Source organism: Sinohyriopsis cumingii, unplaced genomic scaffold (assembly GCF_028554795.1).
Source record: "Sinohyriopsis cumingii isolate HCF-2022 unplaced genomic scaffold, ASM2855479v2 utg002963l, whole genome shotgun sequence".
Taxonomy (NCBI): Eukaryota; Metazoa; Mollusca; class Bivalvia; order Unionida; family Unionidae; genus Sinohyriopsis; species Sinohyriopsis cumingii.
In genome coordinates this window covers 91,913-115,550 of record NW_028316352.1, presented here as the reverse complement: position 1 = coordinate 115,550, position 23,638 = coordinate 91,913, and the positions used below count along the sequence as shown (strand labels likewise).

The 23,638-nt window shown below is 35.0% G+C and overlaps 1 protein-coding gene across 1 annotated transcript in view; it reads right to left on the bottom strand.

The window, feature by feature from the left end:
- Positions 1–347: 347 nt before the first annotated feature.
- Positions 348–23,638, bottom strand: part of LOC149769952 (solute carrier organic anion transporter family member 4C1-like) — a 46,438-nt gene continuing 23,147 nt past the window's right edge. Inside the window, exons 4-12 of the mRNA XM_089949621.1 lie at positions 22,727–22,874; positions 19,652–19,754; positions 18,210–18,331; positions 15,524–15,718; positions 13,867–14,062; positions 12,027–12,174; positions 4,822–4,994; positions 2,047–2,111; positions 348–1,653 (exon numbers count right to left, since the gene is read on the bottom strand). Coding sequence (XP_089805747.1) covers positions 1,298–1,653; positions 2,047–2,111; positions 4,822–4,994; positions 12,027–12,174; positions 13,867–14,062; positions 15,524–15,718; positions 18,210–18,331; positions 19,652–19,754; positions 22,727–22,874 — 1,506 coding nt within the window. The 3' untranslated portion in view covers positions 348–1,297. The remainder of the gene's footprint in view (positions 1,654–2,046; positions 2,112–4,821; positions 4,995–12,026; positions 12,175–13,866; positions 14,063–15,523; positions 15,719–18,209; positions 18,332–19,651; positions 19,755–22,726; positions 22,875–23,638) is intronic.

Sequence of the window (23,638 nt, the reverse complement as noted above, 5' to 3'; positions counted from 1 at the left end):
CAAGCACGAATTGATGTTTTAAAACTCACTGAATCGATCTAGTATAACTGCTAGATCGTTTATAAATTTCATTCGCACTTTTAAGCAAAAATATTAGAAAGCACAAAAGGGGTATGTAATAGATGTAAAAGAGAGGTATGTAATAAATGCAAAAGAGAGGTATGTAATAAAGGTAAAATAGAGGTATGTAATAAAAGCAAAGAAATATGTAATAAAAGCAAAGTACAGGTATGTATTAAATGCAAAAAGAGATGTATGTAATGAAAGAGAGAGAGGAATGCAATAAAAGCAAACTAGAGGTATGTAGTAAATGCAAAAGACAGGTATTTAATAGATGCAAAGTAGAGGCATGTAATAATTGTTAAAGAGGGATATATAACAATGCAAATCCGTGTTTGTTATTGGTCTGCGTAAAGATCCGATTTGATATGGCAGATGAATACGTGTCGAACAGACGGCCTCAACGTATTACTACGACATACTAAACTCTTTCTTCCTCTGACTGGGAAAAACATGTACGTAGTTTTGTCCAAGTAATGTTATCGATTTTGTTCATAGTATTTATATTCGACATTCCTGGCTCTGATGACACTCATGACTAGACCCTGGGGTACTTTGCTACTGCTACAACAACCACAACTACTGCTCCAGGTCTGACTTAATTCGCTATTTCGTCTAGTGTTGATTGGGATCGAAATGTTACATAGACCAGCCGTTAGAATCGACGTGATTTGAATAATGTATGTGCCTCAGGCAAATATATACACTATCTACTTGCAATCACGCATTTAATTCACCAGATGTGAAAACAGCAGGCATAACGAACAGATGTAAATTATATTTCCCACACACTTCGTAAGAGTAGACACGCTTGTCTTTTGCTGAGTTCACGTATGCTAATTGGGTACAACTGTATTCCCCAGCAAGAGTTAAAGCTCATTTCTTCCATGTGAATATCAACCCTTTTTCCTTCCCTTCCCTCTCTATTTCTTTCTTTCGTTTTCGAGTTATTAAAACGTGTAAGTTCAAGTTAAAAAGCTGCCTGTCAAAATGTAGGCTCAGCAAAAGTGGGACATATTCTCACGGAATGCGATGTAATGAAATGTTACCGATTCTTCATTAGAATAAGTACAATCGTGGGAAATATTCGAAGGATTTTATATAATTAAAGCAATCAAATTGAATACAAAGATAATATACGTAAGTATTAATTTTTATAAGCTTTCTCTCTCTCTCTCTCTCTCTCTCTCTCTCTCTCATCTTCATCATCACCAACACTATAAACATCAGTTATAATTCACAATCTTGTTTGCATGGAATTCTGATGTGACAGTACACTATTTCCATCCGCATTTACGTCATCCTTATCTGCAATTGAGCTGATGTGGCGTATTTCGGTTTCGCATGCTTCCAGTTCTTTACCCTCCTTCATCACGCGTAACACACCTGACTTGGGCAGAACATACAACAGGTTCGCCAGGAGAAAAAATATAAATGAGATAGACTTAACGCCAAGAATTATGAAAAAGTAGTTCCGAGCCAAAGCGTAGTTGTCATAGAGCCAACAAGATGTCTTTTCTCCGCACTTTTCATTCCATAATATGCATGTGAGATCTGTTATTGCGCCAAATAAAATAGGGCCAGGAACACTTCCTGAAAAGGTACAAACGTGTGTATAAGTTAAAACACCTTTAATGACATATTCCAGTATGATGTAAATTTATCACTAGATTTACCAATACAATTATTATTAACTGTCGCGTCGGCATTGTTGAAGATAATAATAATAATAATAATAATAATAATAATAATAATAATATATATTATTATTATTATTATTTCTATTATTATTATTATTATTTTTAATTATCACACATTAGGTGATTAAAATTAGCATAGTATCATACGCTTTCATCCTCACCTCCTCCATCTCCCCACCTCTTCCATCTCCCCACCTCCTCTTCTACCTCTTCAGGAATTCTTGCATATCATAAATTTCTCCTCCGTGTTAACATTATTTATCAATACTGCTTATAATGTACTCACCAGCCATGCGAACAATGAACCACTTGACACCCATGCCAAACGTTCGATCCCCAACATGTATGGATCTGAAAGAAAATAATGATTATGGCTAATGAAAGTCATAAAACTAACAAGCACGAACATAACGTTTTGAGATGCACAAATAATCTATATAGGCAACATTTGTTTTGAGTTAGCTTGTCCATGGAATGGCTCGTTGGCTGACTACCTTTCACGAGATGACTAACACAAGAGTTCAAATGCGTAACTTGTGCTGTTACGTAATGGCCAACATGGTGTATATGGTAATGTGCATCTTGTACAGAGGTACATATTTCAAATTATGACTGTTCTGTGGTAACGAGAAGCAGGCGAATTTGTTATAATAACAGCCAACTTAAACCTTCCATAACTCTTGCATTATTTTTTGGGTCTAGAAGATAATGCTTTGAATATTCATTGACGGTAGGAAATAATCACTTTTAAAAGAGAAGTTGGTGGCAGTTTCATTCAGCATAAACGCCCTCAGTTGTGCAAGGAATTAAACTGAATAACTTCATCAGAGTCTTCCACGCAGCTTTCCACAAAAATCATTGGTTAGTCTTGATTTTTTCTCTCACCATGCGACATAGAAATTCTGCTGATTTGCTAACTTTTATTTTCTTGCATCAGACTGGTTGTCTCAGCCCGGTTGTCTCTGTCATTCTGTCCACCAGCTAGGACCTACTTTTGAAGAAAACAAATCCTCGTTGTCTTCTGCTGTTTTAAATCAAACAACAAGAACACAGATATGAAAAAAACCTTCACTTACAGTACCTTAAAGTCCTTCCAACATCGACAACACATATTACTAAACATTTTGAGAGACAGACAGACATACACACACATGAAATGTGCTATTTGGTAGAGCTCATGAATGAAAGTATATCTTACAAACTAAAACAGCTAAGGCCACCAATGCTGATCACATAAATGCATGTAAACCGCTTGAACATTCACTCTTGGACCCTAACACGCCATCAACCATGTTAAACACTTTATGACTTAAGAATATGTTGTGCTTTGGGGTACGGTGAGGGAGTAACAAACATATAAACATCGAATGAGGAGATAGCTTGTTACAATTTAGAGTATTTAGAGGTTACAGAGAGGCAGACAAGACAAGGACAAAATAGTAATAAGAAACACAAGCTATGAAAATCCAAGAACGTATGCTAACCCGATCTTTCTAGGTATGGGTCCTGTTTCTACAAATCTTATAAACAAATGTCCCAGCCAGCTTCTTGTGTAGCCTGACTATCCATTACTTCTTGCCCATGTGACCCATGTGGATGCACGCGGGCCAAATTAGCAATGAAATTTACTGACACTAACGCTTACTGCAGTATTGGAAAAAAATGTGAAAATAAATTTGACCAATGTGTTACCAAACCTCCAGCGTGAGACAAAATGTATGTCAGGCACAGAAATCCAAACTATCCCAACAACTATAACAAATTTAACAAAATCAAAAACGTGTTATGTCAAACCTTCTTTCTTCAAACTTTGTCCAAAAAAACACACCTTCTATCCGCTTTAGTTGACTCAGACATAATAATGCAGTTGCAAATGAAAACGCATGCAGTAACCATTCAGAATGGTCCATGCATCAGTCCGAACACTACACATGAAGATTTCCCTGTAGAGTTTCATTGCAATAATAACAGCAACGCTTGCATATTTGCAGAAAATAAAATATTATATTTCCAAGAACATCATGGAGAAGAAATCTTCTCACCATGTCATCAACATGGTATTGTACTAACTGGTCCTTTGTACATGGTAGTACGTTTACAGCCAAAAGTAACAACAGCGTGTCCCATGCAGTTTCACCTCTTCCATGGAAAAGTGAATTATATATGATAGCAATACAGATCTCTAATTCTACATGAGTAGCACAGAACATGGAAATCGTTCAGCATATACATTTCCTTAGAGCTGTGTGCCCAATTTAGATTCATTGGTTAAGTAGGAGGTTTTTGAAATTAAAACTGATGCAAGGCACAAGCTATCCTAATTAAAAATATTGTATATTTTTCTTCAGCATCCATGGACTAAAGATGACCGTACGGTAATGCTATCAAACGTTTTTTATGCTTCTATTTTCTAATGCATAGAACTTGTGTACATTCGGTCGACAGATCACCATAGTGCTTCATTAACATATTCGTATTAATACGCAGTGCTTACAAACAATAGCACGTGGTTAGAGACACCTGTGGTTTAAGCCTTACAATTATGATTGACGTTTTTCCGTCTTGTTTCATTTCTATTAGTGTCAGATATTGTTAGGTTCTACCGAACTAATTGATTTGACTTTAATACAACAATATAAACCGGATGAGTTATATAAAAAGGTGAGACATTAACAGTACACGATGAATAATATATTCAATGAATGTAATAATTATCTTGCAAAAGTAAAGGGTTTCTTTTGCTTTGAATTTTAAAAAAAATGGAGCGAGAAATATAATCTATTTCTGCTTATTGGCAAGGCAAGTAATGTACAAATGCATCAATGTTTTCATTGTCTCGGAGCAAACACCGACATAGATTATTTTAGTATCAGCAGCATGTATTTGTTCTAATTTATCTGAAATCTTTTCTCGTGAATGAAAATTCTCGAGAAAAATCTGTTCAGTGAGACATTGAGTTTCTTTACAGCATTTACGAGCTAAGCAAGTGTAAGAATACAAACAAAAAAATGAATGCTAAATTATAGCTGTGGGGAACAATAGGGAAAATGCAAGTTCTTACCTCAGTATGGCGGAGTCAGAAGGAACGCCCGCCATAAAGGTAAAGAAGGAGATGGCACACATTACAGGCAGGAAAAAGTTCACTAGACTGCAACTTGACTGACAAGCTTCTGTAGTTACCATAGAGTTGTTTTGTCCCGGTTGTACAGCTACACAGGAACAGTTACTAAACGCCTGTTTAGAATATGAATGATAGTTAAATTAGAAACACAGACACTGATAGAACAAGATAGAAACAAACATACGTTCCATAAAAATCCAAGTTTCATGCATAGCCAAAAGTGTTTCAGAACCTCTCTAATTTCAAGACTGTTGTTGAGTGCGATACATAATTTATACACCTATTAAGATTATTGATAAGTGTGATACAGCGTGTATACACCTATCAAGACTATAACCAAGTGCAATACATAATTTAGACACCGATTAAGACTATTGTTAAGCGCGATACAGCATTTATACACCTATTAAGACTATTGCTAAATGTGATACAGCATGTATACACCTATCAAGACTATTGCTAAGTGCAGTACTTAATTTAGACACCTATTACCACTGTAGCTAAGTGCGATACAACATTTATAAACCTACTACGACTATTGCTGAGTGCGATACAGAATTTATACATCTAGTAAGACTATTGCTATGTGCAAGACAGCATTTAAATGCTTATTACGAATGTTACTAAGCGTGATAGAGACTTTATAACCTAGCAAGACTATAAATAAGTGCGATACATAAGTTAGACACCGATTAAGATTATTGATAAGTGTGATACAGATATTTATATGTGCTATACAGCATTTAAACACTTATTAAGAATGTTACTAAGTGCGATACAGACTTTATACACCTGCATGGAATCTTTAGGTCCGAAGATGTTGTCATCATTCAATAGAAGAGCTTTTTATCACTGTTAGCAAGAAGATATAAATAATTTCCTTTTTAACAATACCCACAATGAAGCAGTCCTGTCACATTCTGTAGTAACATGTATAGGTCTCTGAAAAATGGCACACATGAATGCACGTTTTTTCTTTATCACACGGTAGAAAGTCAAGCCGAGTCTACATCATATAAGACATTAACCATTTTTACAAATTTGTACTGTTTAATTATTCCCTAGACATGTATCTTTAATATAATCTAATAAATGAAATTGTGTGCCTATATTCGCAGCAAAGCAGTCATACTAAACATGTATGATGTCCTGTTCCCTCCATAAATGTATTTAGTATGCTCTGAGAAGGTATGCTCTACTTCTCTTTCGTCAAAAAGTCAAGGTTTTATGTGATATATGTGCAATTTTGTATATAGTACGATTGGCAAAATATGTGTTGATTTCAATAACATTTATAAGAAAATGCAACCTTTCAACATGTATAACCAAATGTAATATACTAACAAAATACAGTAGTTAGCCTTGTTATCTTGATTGTTCAAGTGTCTCTGCTCAATTTTCGTCGAACTCAATAATTTCTGTCTGCACATCCTCGAGTGCTAACTGCTAACTGCGTATATTTTCATCGTGCATAGTGTTGCAGACGAATCAAGTATAACCTTAAGCAGAAAACATCTTCCTGTGAATGCTAAGGCGCTAGAACGTGTGCCTGGTTACTATTACTACTGCTCTGGAATGATATCACGTGTTGTACGGTGTAATTAGAAATAGGCTCTGATTCAAATAAAATCACACATTCTGTGATGTTATGTTAGGGATAGACTCTGACGCTAATGATATCACGCATTGTTTGTTGTTTTGAGAAACAGACTCCGACACTTATGATATCACGCATCATATGGTGTTAGTAGGGATAGACTCTGACACCAATGAGATCACGTATTGTGTATGGTGTTATTAGGAACTGACTCTGACACAAAATGAGATCACGTAGTGTGTGGTGCTATTATGAATAGACACCGACACCAATGATATCACGTATTGTATGGTGTTATTATGAAATGACTCTGACACTAATGACATCGTGCATTGTATGGTGTTATTAGGAATAGACTCTGACACTAATGACATCACGTATTGTATGGTGTTATTAGGAATAGACTCTGACACTAATGATAAATAATATCTCTAAATATATAATCTGGAAAGTATACATTAATGTTGTCTTGTAATTATTTTGATTTTTGTTCTTATTATGGGATAATTTATCAGTCTATATTCCGTTAATTCTCCTTTCTTAAACGACTAGTTTAAGCGATATATTTTGTGTTATTCATTTTTAAATATAAAATTAAAATCTATGTTCGGTATAATATATGATCAAGAAAAATCCCATGGAGCAAAAGCAGGTCTATATAGATTAGCTACTGCTGGACTAGCTACTGCTACAGGTTTAGTCAATCTCTCTCTCTCTCTCTCTCTCTCTCTCTCTCTCTCTCTCTCTCTATATATATATATATATATATATATATATATATATATAATATGCATTGTTTACTTTTTATTTGTTTATTTTTTATTTTGTTATATGCTTTTGTAATGTAGCATTAATGGTGGGCTTAACCTTGTCCAAAATCAAGATAATTGTCTACTTGATCTGTGTTGTCGATTTTCTAAAATTGTATTCGGTAAAAAAGTAATGCATAGGTAAAATATACTAAAGATGTATGCGTTTAATATCAGGATCATTATTAATAAAAGTAAAATTGGTTAATTGGATCTGGGTCTAGGTTATTGGAATTCCTTAACAATTTACCTGGCGTACCTGATATTGTTGTGGTTAAATATTTTAATATTAGTAATGGACTTTCTAATAATACATGACACTATTTTGCAAACATTAAAAACTTACTAGAAGGTTAGTTTATATTAGGTAATGTTTTCCTTTAGAAAATATTAATTGTTGTCTGAGGTCAAATAGAGGACTATATAATCTTGTTACTGGAAATTGTATTCATTTGTGCTTAAGATTTAGGAGAATCAATTGTTATTGTTTTGTTTAGTAGTTCATGTGAACTGTAATTTATTTCTTCAACTTGTTCATCTCAAGTGAATTTTCTCTGGAAATGCATAGTGTTCATTAAAAATAATCTTCTTGGACAGAAAAAATCACTGGGATTTACAGTGAATTAATGCCTTGAATTATTTTACGTGTTTCAAATAAAAGACTATTAGTACAAAAACACGATACAGACCGCCACATGCACATCAACACCTTCAGATTTTGGATTTAATTCAGATTTCTACTAAAGTTTAATCAGAACTTTAAATTAATAGGTATTGTGTCTCTAATTGTTGGATAATTATGGGATTTAATTCGCAATACCTAAGTTCATTTTTTTCCATTTTGTGTTTTAGTGAAACAAATTATTTGTTAAATTTTACAAAGCTTGTTGCTTTTCACTTTTTTCTATTACTTACTTTAAGTGCATAGATTCGTAACGATATATCAACTTTGGGACTCTGAATTTAAAAAAAAAAGATGACAATAATGTACTTCCACAGGTGGGTTAGTGTTAGGGGTCCTTAGGCAATTTATTTAACCTTGAAAATATGATCTTTCAATCATTACTAAAAACATCTCTCTATGAAAGACTCATTAAGCTTAACTCTGTGTTCAGTTTAGTTCTATTTCTGATTGGGCTGTATCATTTAATTCAACTAGTGCGAACTTTGTTTTATCTACTGCATTATTAATGCCTTTTGATTCTTATCTTCTTTTGTAATTTTGTCTATTTCAAAAAAAAAAAAAACCGCTCCGGTGGCCTAGTGGTTAGAGCGTCCGCCTCGGATGCGGGAGGTCGTGGGTTCGATCCCCGGCCGAGTCATACCAAAGACTTAAAAAATGGTACTAACAGCTGCCTCGCTTGGCGTTCAGCATTAAGAGGTTAGTGTTAGGACTGGTCAGGATAATGTGACTGGGTGGGACATCATGCTACATGTCTGCGGCATGATGCCCCAGTGCTAGACATCACTATAAACTGCCACATTGCAGACATCGTAGCGATATGACTGAAAAATTGTTAAAGCTACGTTAAAAATCAAAATCACATCACATCACATCAACAAAAAAAAAATTGTTCATCATCATTACTATTTCTCCGTAATCGCTTCATCTGATTCCTTAAATGCGTCATGAACGGTTAGACATTTTTCTATTCCTGTAGATGTTTCACATTTGAGAGTTTTTAAGACTGGATCTATTAGATCCGTTATTTTAATTTTCAAATATTAAACGGGTGACGCGTGAGTTGTTTTTATGGATCTAATCGTAGTTATTATATTGACTTGTTCAGAGTTATTATTGTTTGTACTTGTGATGCACTGTTATGTATCCTCTCCCCAGTTTATCTTCTAACTCTTTCACACAAGCTTTGAAGTCCATATCTGACCTTTCAATACATTCATCATCATGTTTCTTCTCGTCATTTAATTATTTCTGCTACTGTTGAAGTTGTCGTTCTAATGTATTATAGAATGTAGGGACTTTTTATTTCCTTCACTTCACATTTCAGCTTTTACCTTTTCTACAATTTGTTCTAAAATGTTTTATATTTTCCACGTGTTGGTTCACGAATTTCATCTTTCTATTTGAATTGAAAACTAAAGCTACCTGCGTCAATTAAGATATTTATGCCCTGTATTTAACAGGAATCGGATAGATTATTTCGGCTTTGGCTGAACTCACATATTGCTTGAACCTGCATACTGTCCGTAAGCTATCTCTATTTATTTATCGATTTGTCTGCCTGTCTCTATTTATTTATCGATTTGTCTGCCTGTCTGTCTGTCTTGTCTTGTCTTGTCTGTTTGTCTGTCTTGTCTTGTCTTGTCTTGTCTGCCTGTCTATCTATCTATCTATCTACATATCTATCTATCTATCTACCTATCTATCTGTCTGTCTGTCTGTCTATCTATCTATCTATCTATCTATCTATATATATATATATATATATATATATATATATATATATATATATATATATATATATATATATATATATAATAATAATAATAATAATATGTTTTTTTTTTTAAGTTTAGCTCCCGCAGCGATATGCATGATAATTAACGCTTTTGTTTAATGGTATAGTTTTTTTAATTATCAAATCGACATAAGTATTGACCTTATGACCTTTGTAGAGTGCTTTTCCTCGAATTATAACAGGCTGTTTATTAGACTGTGTTGTTGAATTTAATGCTATGATATTTACGGTACGATGTTTCCTGCCTAAATCAATCTGTTGACGGTTGTAAAATATTATTTAAACTTACCCGGCTATCAATTTTCATTATTATTTAACCAACTTACCATACTATCAATTTTCATTACCATATCACCAAGTTATCATATTACCACTACCGCTCCGGTTGCCTGGTGGTCAGAGCGTGCGCCTCGGATACGGAGGTCGTGGGTTCGATCCCCCGCCGAGTCATACCAAAGACTTACAAAAGTGGTACGAACAGTTACCTCGCTTGGCGCTCAGCATTAAGATGTAATTGTTAGGACTGGTCGGCCTGGTGTCAGGATAATGTGACTGGGTGGTGGGACATCATGCTACATGCCTGCGGCATGATGCCCCAGTGGTAGACATCAATATAAATAGCGTAGACCGTCGCTATCACAGGCTGGCTCATTCAGACATTGTAGCGATATGACTGAAAAAGTGTTAAAGCTACGCTAAAATCCAAATCTCTCTCTCTCTCTCTCTCTCTCTCTCTCTCTCTCTCACACACATACACACACACACACCCCACAAATTTTCATTATCATATCACCAACTGCATAGTTTATTCTACAGTTTAAATCTGAAACATATTCTTGAAATTTCTTTTGCTGATTTTATAAGCTAAAAAGAAATATTAACATAACGTTTCTATGGCGACTGTAACACCAAAAAACATACACGGTAATAATTGTTCTATTTGATCCGGGTGAACATCAAAATAAATATGATCTATTACTTTGATTTCGTTTCGGTACCCCTTCAATTCTTACTTCGTTGCAATCTGGCAAAAAAAAGTTCAGCATCTTTGTTTATCATCTCTTCTTCTTCTTGCACATAATAAAAATTCACATACCCACATAATTTATGCCACCACTATTGATCAGGTTCATGCGTTTCCCGTGAACTCATAGTCAGACAGGTCACTTTAGATTTTGTCATACTTTATTCCATTTTAGCTATCTTCAATCACAATATAGTAGAATATTAAAGGTTTTACAAATTATTTCAGATAAAATTTGGTTGTCTCTTGTGTTAGGTGTTACAAATTGATTCAAATGGAATTAGCTTCCTTTTATTGTGTCTTGTGTTTGGTGTTACAAATTGATTCAAATGAAATTAGCTTCCCTTTACTGTGTCTTGTGTTAGGTGTTACAAATTGATTCAAATGAAATTAGCTTCCCTTTACTGTGTCTTGTGTTAGGTGTTACAAATTGATTCAAATGGAATTAGCTTCCTTTTATTGTGTCTTGTGTTAGGTGTTACAAATTGATTCAAATGGAATTAGATTCCCTTTACTGTGTCTTGTGTTAGGTGTTACAAATTGATTCAAATGAAATTAGCTTCCCTTTACTGTGTCTTGTGTTAGGTATTACAAACTAATTCGAATGGAATTAGCTTCCTTTTTGCTTAATTTTGCTAGGTTGCCGTATCTTGTGTTAAATAATTTTGTCCCAGAAGCCGAGTTAGGTGGATCAGGAATTGAAACAGTATAAAGACCAATGAACCATGACCGGTGGTCCCGTTGATATAATACCTATATTTTCGTTTGAGTATAGTAGGTGACCTAGGGATTTTCTTTTGTTATAAATTTTTTGAAAGGCAGTGACATATAGATTTGTTTGTATACAACTATGCAGAACATATAGGGGTGGCACATGTTTTTTTCTTCAAATTAATTTCACCCAAAAATGTGGGATAGGCACATCCTAAGAAAGAAAACAACTGGAACCCACCTTACAATGAATGAAAACTGGTTAACAGTTTAAACTAAGTAAAATAGATTAAGTATCTCAGAACATGAAAATATGTAACTAATACAGTTCTGAGGATTGATGCACAACATAGAGATGGAAACGTGCTTCATATTATTTAAATAAAGATAATAAGTAACATATTGTGTACATTATTACGAGGAGGCAAAATGGTTCGTAAATTACAGTTGAAAATTTAAAACGTATTTTCTAATATTGATTAATGAGATTGCTATAAATGTAAACAAATAAAAATATGCCGGACCTTTCCAGGGCTGACTGTGGTGGAACATCCAGCATAGCAGGATGAGAAATAGCGTAGACAGTCGCTATCACAGACTGGCTCATAAAACTTCGTCCTGCAACTGCACTCAGAGTTACAGTGGGTGGTGAGCGAGAGCTCTTCGTCTGACCTGCACAAGATAAAAGACCTGTATGGGCAAGGGACTCCTCGCGTCAGATACGACTACCTCAAATCAAAATAACATGTTAGTTGGAAAATCCGCCTCAATGCAAAATGACACGGAAGTTGGTAAATCTACCTCAAAGCAAAATTACACGGCGGGTGGGCAATGTACCTTAAAGCAAGATGACAGTTTTCTGCAACTTTATGTATGTAATGATATAGGGACGAAGTCAGATGGTCAGTCTGCCCCAAAGCAAAATGACACGGAAGATGGCCAATAAACAAAATGATGCTTTCCAATATTAAAAGTGATTTTTTCGTGATTATTTTCTCCATGTAAAGTAATGGCAACCGAGTTGAATGGCAGTTCCCCATCATTTATGCAAGCTTAAAAGTCCGAATGCAGGGGTAATTTGTATGACCAGATTTATTTCCAGAAGTCACCTAAAGGTGTTCTATTTTTAGTAGCAGTCGACAAATCTGACAGTTGATTGACACCAATAATATAAACACGAAATGACTCCATTGAAAGACGCTCACCGTTTTATCCATTCAAACTCTGCTGGGTCTTCTGTGCGTAAAGTTTGTTGAATGCTGATCCGTTTCATGCAGCAACAGACATCTTTTGTAGCGGATCCAGATCATTTGGACGAAATGGGGATACTTTAATGCCAGAGCGCTTTTGAGAAGAAGTTTTTTGGGCATGTGTTCTGTTGTTTGACTGTGCGCATTGTTTAATGTAGAATAAGCTATATTGTATGATAATCAGATATATTTACATACAATTTAAAGGTCCTCGTGTTGCGGAGACTTTGGAAAAGAACATATTTGGAGGTTTCTCTATTGCGTTTAAGGGATGCCATATTTTATAACAGACCTGCATCTTACGTGCAGAAATCAAAGAACAACATACGATGATGCTTCTGTCAGTTTGGCTAGACTTTATTATGTGCCGTCTGTCAACGACATGTTTACAAGGTTATCTGTTATTAATGGAGGCTATATTTAATGTCCAGTCTTTATCTTTTCTACAAACTGTTAAAAACATTTGCTCCAGAAGTTTTCACAAAACGTTGTCAACGTTTGTTCAGCATTTAAAGAAAGAAAATTGTTTAAAGATTTTGTTGTTTGCAGACAAGGCTGTAAAATTTCATATCAGATCTGCAGCATTCGCACAGCCATTTTGGGGGAAAGAAATCTATCAAATTTGTTGAAACATTCATCAGTACTTTTTAGAAGTCCTCCGTTTGATGGCCATAATGATGGTTGATCATTTGTGCAAATCTTGACCAAGCTTCATACAGAAATTCATTATGAAAAGTGTGGTTAGAATTTGCCCAGTTATTGTTTGATAACGCAGTTTCAGTTATCTATCTTTGGCATACGAATCTCGACTGAATAAGGACGACGCACACATTTTTGTGTAATCCATTGTCACGACCTAAATATGCATGTAAATATGAAACCGAGTTTAAATAAAATAAAATCTATATATTCATATTGACATAAAACTATTGAATCGAAAGTGAAACCAGTCGTTAAAATAACCTTTTTTTAAAAAAAAATTGTTATACAGATATGTTAAAAATAGTAAATAATAATATGTATTCAATTTTTATTGTACCGGATATCCATGAAAAATGTCGTATCCAATGAATTTTCGGTTTTTGTATCAAAACACATTTCCTTCCGAGTTTACCTGTTGCTATAGTGATGGCTGACCCCCACCATTTTTGGCTGTTCACATCTGATGAAGAGGCCTGTGTAACAAATAACTGCTAGGAGACACGCGATGAAGGAAATCCTGGTCATGCCCTTGACCTTCAGTTTCATGCACCTGCACAACAGGCCGCCTACAAATGTCCCACCAGCTGCTCCCGGAATCGATATAGCACCTACAGAGTAAAACTCATTACTTATCATAACCGAAGAGCCAATTTATGTATTATGAATAACACTCAGTTCCCCTGCCATTTAAGTTTGACTTTTGATAGTCTAATCGGTCCATTGTTAACTAAAACAGTTATATTTCAGATCGAGGTATGATATTATACCTCGAATATTATACCTCGATTTCCAAAGATGATCGAAATGCCAGCACACTAAATATTCTGATAAATAACTGCAATTCGTCATTTTCGATCCACCCTCCTCTCAATATCTACCTTACCTTGTTTATTTGAATCGTGAATAAGTAAACTATATATTAGCAATCGAATTCCATTACCTTTTGTGTGGAAATAATACGCTGCTCAAACTGTTGTAAAAAGCATTTTGTTAGCTATTTGGCAATCTTATTAAATCGAAATCTACTTAAAATAAGTAAATATAAGAGTAATAGGTAAGCAAATATAACAGTAATATTTAAGGAGAGGTTTATGCTATTCGGAATTTTATCATTAGCGGTCCAACCATTGTCTAGTATCCACACATAATAAGAATTTCATTCTTTGTTGGGGAGAATTATGCGCGAAACATGTTCCGAATGAAGTCCTTTTTTTTTTGCTTTCATGTGTAATGAAGGCTTTAATTTGATTGGTCAATTGAATGATCAACTGAGCATGACCTAGGATCTCAGTTAAGCAAGATATTTTGCTTTTTTGAGGGCCCTCAAAACTCACTGATTTCGACTGCAAGAACCAACTTAAAGACCTAAAAGTGTTTCCTACCTGAAATATTCTAAGCATGTTTTTTATTTTTTAATGTTTTCTAATTTCATGGTGTTTGTTTTTGTAATAATATTATTATATGTTTTTTTATCTTATAGGTATTGTCTAATGTTGTAAAGCGCTTAGAGCTTCTAAGGATTAGGCGCTATACAAAGTCCTCGTTATTATTATTATTATTATTATTAATCAGTTTAGCCCTTGGTGAAGAAATAACATCTATTCAACTATTTAGTGTATAAATAACATCTCTTTTACTATTTAGTGTAGAAATAACATCTGTTTCACTATTTAATGTAAAGGTAACACGTTTTTTGAGTGTTTAGCGTAGAAATAACCAACATTTCTGAATATTATTAATAATATTTGTTTCAGTATTTAATTTTGAAGAAAAAAAACCCCAGTTAGTTCCATATTTAGTGAAGACACGAACGACTTTTTGGATCCGACATAAATTGTGTTCATCAATTCATAGAATAGACCAGATTGAAGATAAGTGATATCAATGACAACCAAATATTTTGCCAGTTAATGGCGGAAATAGACCCCATCTAACCTATTATGTTAGGGTGGGTGGTGTGTTGTTGGTAGGTGTGGAGACAATAGTGATTTGAGCTAGACAACAACTATCTGCTTTGCCCATGGTCTCAAGGCTTCACAGATTAAACAGACTATTCATCCTGGACTTACCAGTAAGTATGGCTGCAGAACCGGCAGCCAGATTGAACTGGTTTTGAAGAAATTTCGGGAGAAATGTCGCCATTCCGGAAATAACCATCCCCTCGCATGCGCCACTAATCGTAATGCAGACATAGGTCGGGTTCCTCAAGAGATGAAACAGGGTTGGAGGAAGAGTTCGAATGGTCATAGGCTTGCTTTCAGAACCTTCATGTGACTTTCCGTCATCTTTGTACAACTGATTTAGTGTGGTCTATCGGGGGCTTCTGGCCGCTTTAGATGTTGATGGAAAGATATATGAACTAGTAAATAGATTATGCAAACTTACAGTTACAATCCATGCCTCCATTCTTACAGCTTAAACTATGCCTCAAATCTAACTGTTACAACCATGCGTCCAATATTACAGTTACAACCATGCCTCTAATATTACAGTTACAACCATGCCTCCAATCTTAGTTAAATTCAATCATTACAATCTTATAGTTACATCCATGCCTCCAATCTTACATTTACAACCATGCCTTCAATGTTACAGTTACATCAATGCCTCCAATATTACATTACAACCATTTCTCAAATATTACAGTTAGAACCATACAATCTTACAGTTAAAACCATACCTCCAATCTTAAAAATACAATCATACCTCCTAACTTACGGTCACAACCTTACATTCAATCTGCGGATACAACTATGCCCCCAGTCTTACAGTTACAACCATGCCTCTAATTTTACAGTTACACCCATGCCACCAATCTTACAGTTACAACCATGCCTCCAATCTTACAGTTACAATCATGCCTCCAGTCTGTCAGTTACAATCATACCTCCTAACCTACGATCACAACCTTACATTCAATATGCGGTTACAACTATGCCCCCAGTCTTACAGTTACAACCATGCCTTTAATTTTACAGTCACACCCATGCCACCAATCTTACAGTTACAACCATGCCACCAATCTGTCAGTTGCAACCATACCTCCAATCTGTCAGTTACAACCATGCCTACAATCTTGCAGTTAAAACCATGCCTCCAATCTTAAATATATAATCATGCCTCCAAACTTACGGTTACAACCTTATATTCAATCTGCAGTTGCAATCATGCCCCCCCCCCCATCGTACATTCACAACCATGCCTCCAATCTTACATTTACACCCATGCATTAAATATGACAGTTACAACTATGCCTACAATGTTAGTTACAACCATGCATTCAATATGACAGTTACAACCATGCATCTGTTCTTCCAGTTACAACGATGCATCTGTTCTTACAGTTACAACCATTGTTACAACCTTACAATTACAACTATGCCTCCAATCTGTCAGTTACAACCATGCCTCCAATCTTATCATTACAACTATGCCTCCAATCTTACAGTTACAACCATGCCTCAAATCTTATAGTTACAACCATGCCTCCAGTCTTATAATTACAACAATGCCTCCAGTCTGACAGTTACAACGTTACCTTCACTCTTCAGTTTTAACCATGCTTCTAATCATACAGTTACAACTATGTATCTAGTCTTACAGTTACAGTCATGCTTCCAATCTTACAGTTACATCTATGCCTTCAGTCCTACAGTTACATCCATGCCTCTAAAGTTCAAGTTTCAACCACGCCTCCAATCTTAATCCCGATCAGAATGCATATCATAGCCAGTGACCACTAACAGTGGAATGATACATAGGTCTGATATGAATTTCAGTTAGGAAATATAAAACGTACAATCAAAGAACATCATGGAATTATCAAAAGAATTCACATTGTTGTTTATACACATAAACGATGACACGTCATTTAAGTTTTGTTGATATTTTATAAATTTAGTTTTTATTTATGTACGTTTTCTATGATGTTATATTTTGCAACTTTACTTTTTTTAAAATTTATTTTCATTTTATTTTCTAGTGCCTTTTTTTACTTCAGTTAAAATTGATTTCATGACAGTACTTCGAAATCCAAACTGTTTGCAAATTTAACCATGGTAATACACTAGCATGTTCAAAAATGTGAGAAGGATTACTTATCAATATCATTTTGTTTTGAATCAGTTTTGAAAAAGGTATATTGATATCTTATTATCTTATTATCCTTGTCTGGATTTGTGCTGATTTGTATATTTAATACTTGTTTTTACCTTTTATTCCAGTTCTCCTTATATCAACCGACTTCTGCTTCCGGAGAAAATGAACATAGCTGGTCGTTAATCAATCATTCGTGAGTATATTTTCATACTTCAAAAACAAATGCGTTAGCTACTAACATCTTTGAAGGGACTTGTCATATGACCGAAAAGTCCAGCATAGTTACGAAATTAATTTGTTGACGATTTTTTTTGTTGTTTGCTGTTATAAATAATCTATTTTTCAAATTATAAATGTGAATATGCCATGGGAGAATAAATGACTTACAGTTAGAACGTACGATTTCGGCACCTAACTCATTTACCAGTAGCTGGATTAAACAGAAAGGTCCGTGGGAATTTAAATTTCCTATATTTAGCTGGATGAAAACTGAAAGTTGGTTAATATTATTTTCGAAAAAGGTGGATATGTTCTCTTCAAGTTTCAATATAAAGTTTACAAAGAATTATTGCTGCGTGTGAGTATCAATCAATTGAATGTTAGGGGAGGAGGCTACCCACATAAAGTTCTCTCTCTCTCTCTCTCTCTCCAACTTACTCTGCAGTTCGGCTCCGAAGGCCGACAGGGGTAACGCGATAAGCCAGAACAGACCACAAGACAAAAGAAAGCCCAGCCACCAAGCGCCTATCCAACGTGGATCATGTGGCGTTAACCTCACGCTTGTAGATCATGCAAAAAAAGTTTTCTTCGTTTTAGAATCTATCTATCTATCTATCTATCTATCTATCTATCTATATATATATATATATATATATATATATATATATATATATATATATATATATATATATATATATATATATATAATTTTGTCAGAAAGATTTTGCATATATAAAAAATGATGACTGTGGAAAACTAATGTAATTAATATCGAACACGACATATTTGCTAGCCAGTTTCTATAAAGAAATCACACATTAAATATACGCATGCAAAATACAACTATTTACACAATAGAATGAAAATATCCTGTTACTCTACTACTGTTTTTAAAAGATATATATATATATATATATATATATATATATATATATATATATATATATATACACACACGCACACACAACAAAAGCTATATGTTTATGAGTAGAAAACAATCATTTGGCATGACGCCGATTAAGTCTTTTTCATGGGAATGCCTGATAAATAGGAAAGCGTTTCAAGCCAAGTATCATGCATTTGTGACCACGTATAGTGAGAATATAGTAGTCTTTTGGTAAAGTAAAGGTATGCCTCTGTTATTGATCTATTATTCAATGCTAAATATGATTTGTACGTGCGCCGAGAGAGAGAGAGAGAGAGAGAGAGAGAGAAATATAAGCTAATAAGCAATACAAATTATCATAAGAAATTAATATAATAATGATTGGCACGTACAATTGAAATTCTTAAGAAAGATATCGATAATTGTAGAGGAACAAGAACGAGATTGTAATTGGTTTTCTTAAGAGTCTTAGGTCTACATGAACACACCATGCTTAAGCGATAGGAATAAAAACAGTATCAGAGAAAACAATAAATGCGAAGCAACGCTGCTAATAGTGTCATAGAACTTTTTTAGTATATGTGTAGCCGTTTCAACGTGTTGTGATCAATTTTATTTTTACTTATATTTATCAATTTCCTAAAGCGTTCGCCATTTTCAACGCTCGTAAAGGTTTTTCACGATTCTGATTTTAATATATTCTACTGGTGCCATTGCGCCAGTTATGTTATTACTAAAGCGCTACATTAGACAATGAAATTTGTAGGACTGAAATTAATCAACATAGAAAGGCATCACTTGAAAGACATCGATCGAGAAATAAATGTATAAAGAGATTCTAGTACATTTTTGTTTCAGCTCTATAGTGCAATGGAGCTTCCGGTTGTCTTTGAAATATGTTTATACTAGGTGTAAGGAGCGTAAAGCTGATCAAAATATACGTTAGTTGTGTTTGTACAACTGGAATTATGTGCAAACCCTTTCCTTTAACTACCTGTTTCGGCGGACTCGTTCAAAATCCACGTAAATGTTAAGAAACTGGCCGCCTACAATGTATCCGATCCCTGGTCCAAGAAGGGCAGATCCCGTTAATATACCTGAAGTAAATTACAAGTGTCATTACTAGTTTTGGTAAATCCGGACAATATACCTGGATACAATTTCAAAATATCATTGCTTAATAACGTATATGGGTGATGAAATATTTGAAGTACAAATTTGTGCAAAGACAAGTCCGTCTGTTTGAAGTGTGAACTATGCAAAACACATGTACATAAACCATAGAAAGGAAGCCAAGTACTGAAAGGTAAACAATGCAAATACAAACATAATTTGTGAAAAATTCAATGTTTTCAACAGAACGGAAGGGAAAGAGACCAAAGTCTGCTGAGAGCAGCTGACGATTTTTATGACTGGGTGAGCCTATGAAAATTGGAAGTAATAGCAGGATTGGTAATACAGACCACTCCTGGGCGAGAAAGTGAAATGAGGTGCACACAATCACGACGCATCTTCTTTGTGCAAAGAGTATAGGAATATACATGATGCGGCCAGGCACTTGACCAATGCGATTAGGAAGCTCACACCTTATAATAACAAAATTGGCATGACTAACTAGTCCTATGAGTGTCAAAATCGGCATGACAAAATAGTCCTACAAGATTCAAAATCGGCATGACCAACTAGTTCTGTCGATGACAGAACTGTATGACTAACTATTCCAATCAGTGACAAAGTTGCATGACTAACTAAGCCTAACAGTGACATATTTTTTAATGACAGAGCTGCATGACTAACTATTCCTATGACTAGCTGATCCTATTAGTGACAGAACTGCATTACGAACTGGTCCCATCAGTGACAGAACTGCATGAATAACTAGGCCTATCAATGTCAAAACAGTATGACTAACTTGTCGTATCAGTGACAGACCTTCAATACTATTTAATCCTATCAGTGACAGAACTGCATGACTAACTAAGCCTATCAGTGACAGAGTTGCATGATTAACTGGTCCCATCAGTGACAGAACTGCATGAATAACTTATCAGTGTCCCAACATCATGATTAACTAGTCCTATCAGTGTCCCAGCAGCATGACTAACTAGTCATATCAGTGCCAGAACTTCATGACTAACTAATCCTATCAGTGACAGACCAGAATGGCAAGCTGAAGTCCAACCAATGACTCAGCTGCATGACTAACTAATCCAGTGAATGAGAGAACTGCATAATTAAATATTACTGTGAGGTGAGTTAAAGAACTGCATGACTAATTAGTCATATCAATGACAGAACTTCATGACTAACCGTTCCCATCAGTGACAGCGCTACATGACTAATTAGTCCCATCATTGACAGAGCTGCATGACTAACTACTCCTATCAGTGGGGACGTGAGTGACAAACTAATCCTATCAGTGTCAGAGCTGCAAGACTAACAAGTCCAATCATTGACAGAGTTGCATGACTAACTAGTCTTATCAGTAAGAGAACTGCATGACTAACTTGTTCTATCATGGACCGAACTGCACCCGATATGTTGTTTTTAGGACACAAAAAAAAACGTTGTATCGTCAATTCCATGTGAATTATTTGACAACAACAAAACAAAACGGTCCCTTTATTTAGGTCGAGGTTGTATCCGAAATACTTGACGAAGATGGTGGTGTTGAAAATGTCTTTCGATTGAGGAGTTTGGATCATGCGTACACCAACAATTGTAAAATGAAACAAAACCAAAGTTGGATATACATTCGTTGTTGGAGGTTTGGTGCTGAAAAAATCCATTTGTTCACGCTTGTTGGATCTCGTGAGCTTGGAAGAGCATTCGATTATTGAAAGAAGTTTCCTCGTGAATTCTCATCTCGTACACATTCAGCTCTCACCTGGCTTCCAAGGGCGTTTTCCTTCTGCAAAGCAGGGATCTTCCCTACCAAACTATTGCAGTGCTTGTAGTTTACTTGCATGGAATGAGCTATATATATATATATATATATATATATATATATATATATATATAATTTCTCCAGGAAACAACATGATTTGTTCATGGTAAACATGTCCTTGGAACAAAGGTTTGGTAAACAAAGTAAAATTTATTATTCACTTTTCAATCCTTCAGGTGTAAGACTCGCATCATTTTAAAGGGCAACTTTCCAAACGTTCTGATTTATTTCAGTCCTAGTATTTATTAATGTTGCTGGAGCTACTAACTAATTGTAATTGGACACCGGAGTGAGCAAAGCCAACGAAAATTAACCATCCATATGGATATTATGGTAATATGACACCGGGGTGAGCAAAGCCAACGAAAAGTAACTATCCATATCAATAGTATGGTATTGGACACCGGAGTGAGCAAACCCACCGAAAAGTAACCGTTCATATCAAATAGTATGGTAATTGGACACCAGAGTTAGCAAAGCCAACAAAAAGTAACCAGCCATATAAATATTATGGTAATTGGACACCGGAGTGAGCAAACCAAACGAAAAGTAAACATCCATATCAATATTATCGTAATTTGACTCCGGAGTGAGCAAAGCCAACGAAAAGTAACCATCCATATCAATATTAGGGTAACTGGACACAGGAGTGAGCAAAGACAACGAAAAGTAACCATCCATATCAATATTATGGTAATTGGACAACAGAGTGAGCAAACCCAACGAAACGTAACCATCCATATTAAGAACAACGGAACATGGACATATGTTTCTTGTGTTATATGCAGGTACATTCGTCCTCATAGTGTCCGAAAACACCATAGAATAATGACGTAAAAGAAAGGGGTTCCCAAGTATGTTCTCTACAACATCCATGGTCTGATAAACAAATTACTAATAATGTTCTGGGTACCAGGAGTAAAGCATGAATAAATAAGTTACACATTGAAGAAGCTAGGGATGACAATTACGATGGCCATAATTAGCACGCAGAACCTCGCTATACAACGAGAATTTTGATGAATATACACGAAATCTAACATTTTTCTCGTATATCGGGATAGAGAGGAGAGGAGATACAATATAGTATCGAGTTTCGGTTTAAGTATATAACGGGGTTACCTAGATACAGCGGCGAACTGGTTGCTGGAACATTGTCGTCTAGCAGAACGATCCCAATGGTATACAGAATGGCACCACCTAAACCATGTAGACACTGTCCCAGTATTAGAACATATATGTAGTTGTGAAGACCGTCGTCCTCACACTTCTAGGGATTCTGGTTGAATAAAAACATGACATGAATTTCCTGGTACTGAGTTATAAACACATCGTTATAAATCGTCACCCTCCCGACCTTGCAACCCTTTCGCGATAACTAGTCCGTACATGACCTTGCAACAGTTGCATAAAAATACATTTTAGTTTGTGTATGAACAACTACTTCAATTTATATCAATAAAAGTTTGTTATGATGCTCATATATTAAAGTATGCAGATCACTCATACCTACATGCGTGTGTGTGTGTGTGTGTGTGTGTGTGTGTGTGTGTGTGTGTGTGTGTGTCGGTGTGTGTGTAAACCCAATTAATATTATGTTCATAGTTTTTGAGTGAAATCACGGTGTGTGTGTAAACCCAATTAATATTATGTTCATAGTTTTTGAGTGAAATCATCTTGCTGATATTTAATGTTTAGCAAATACAAATCATTTAATTGTGTATTTCACACGAAAGTAATATATTTATGTTGATTTATGGTTTTGTGGCAATTATGTTTCTGCCGTTACAATAATAATTTATCTTTTCACACGTACAGTACTTATTATGTCTTGTTCTTATGTCATTCCAGAAATATTTTCAATGTAAGGCTAGCTGCGATACATTACCACCCTTCAAACAGTTACTAATAAACAAAATTAAAATAAATAAATAAATGACGGTGATCTTTGCATGAAAAAAGGGAACTGTCTCTGGTAGAAACATTGTAAAAGAGTTATTAACGAAGCCTATATCGATCTAAGATTATACAATG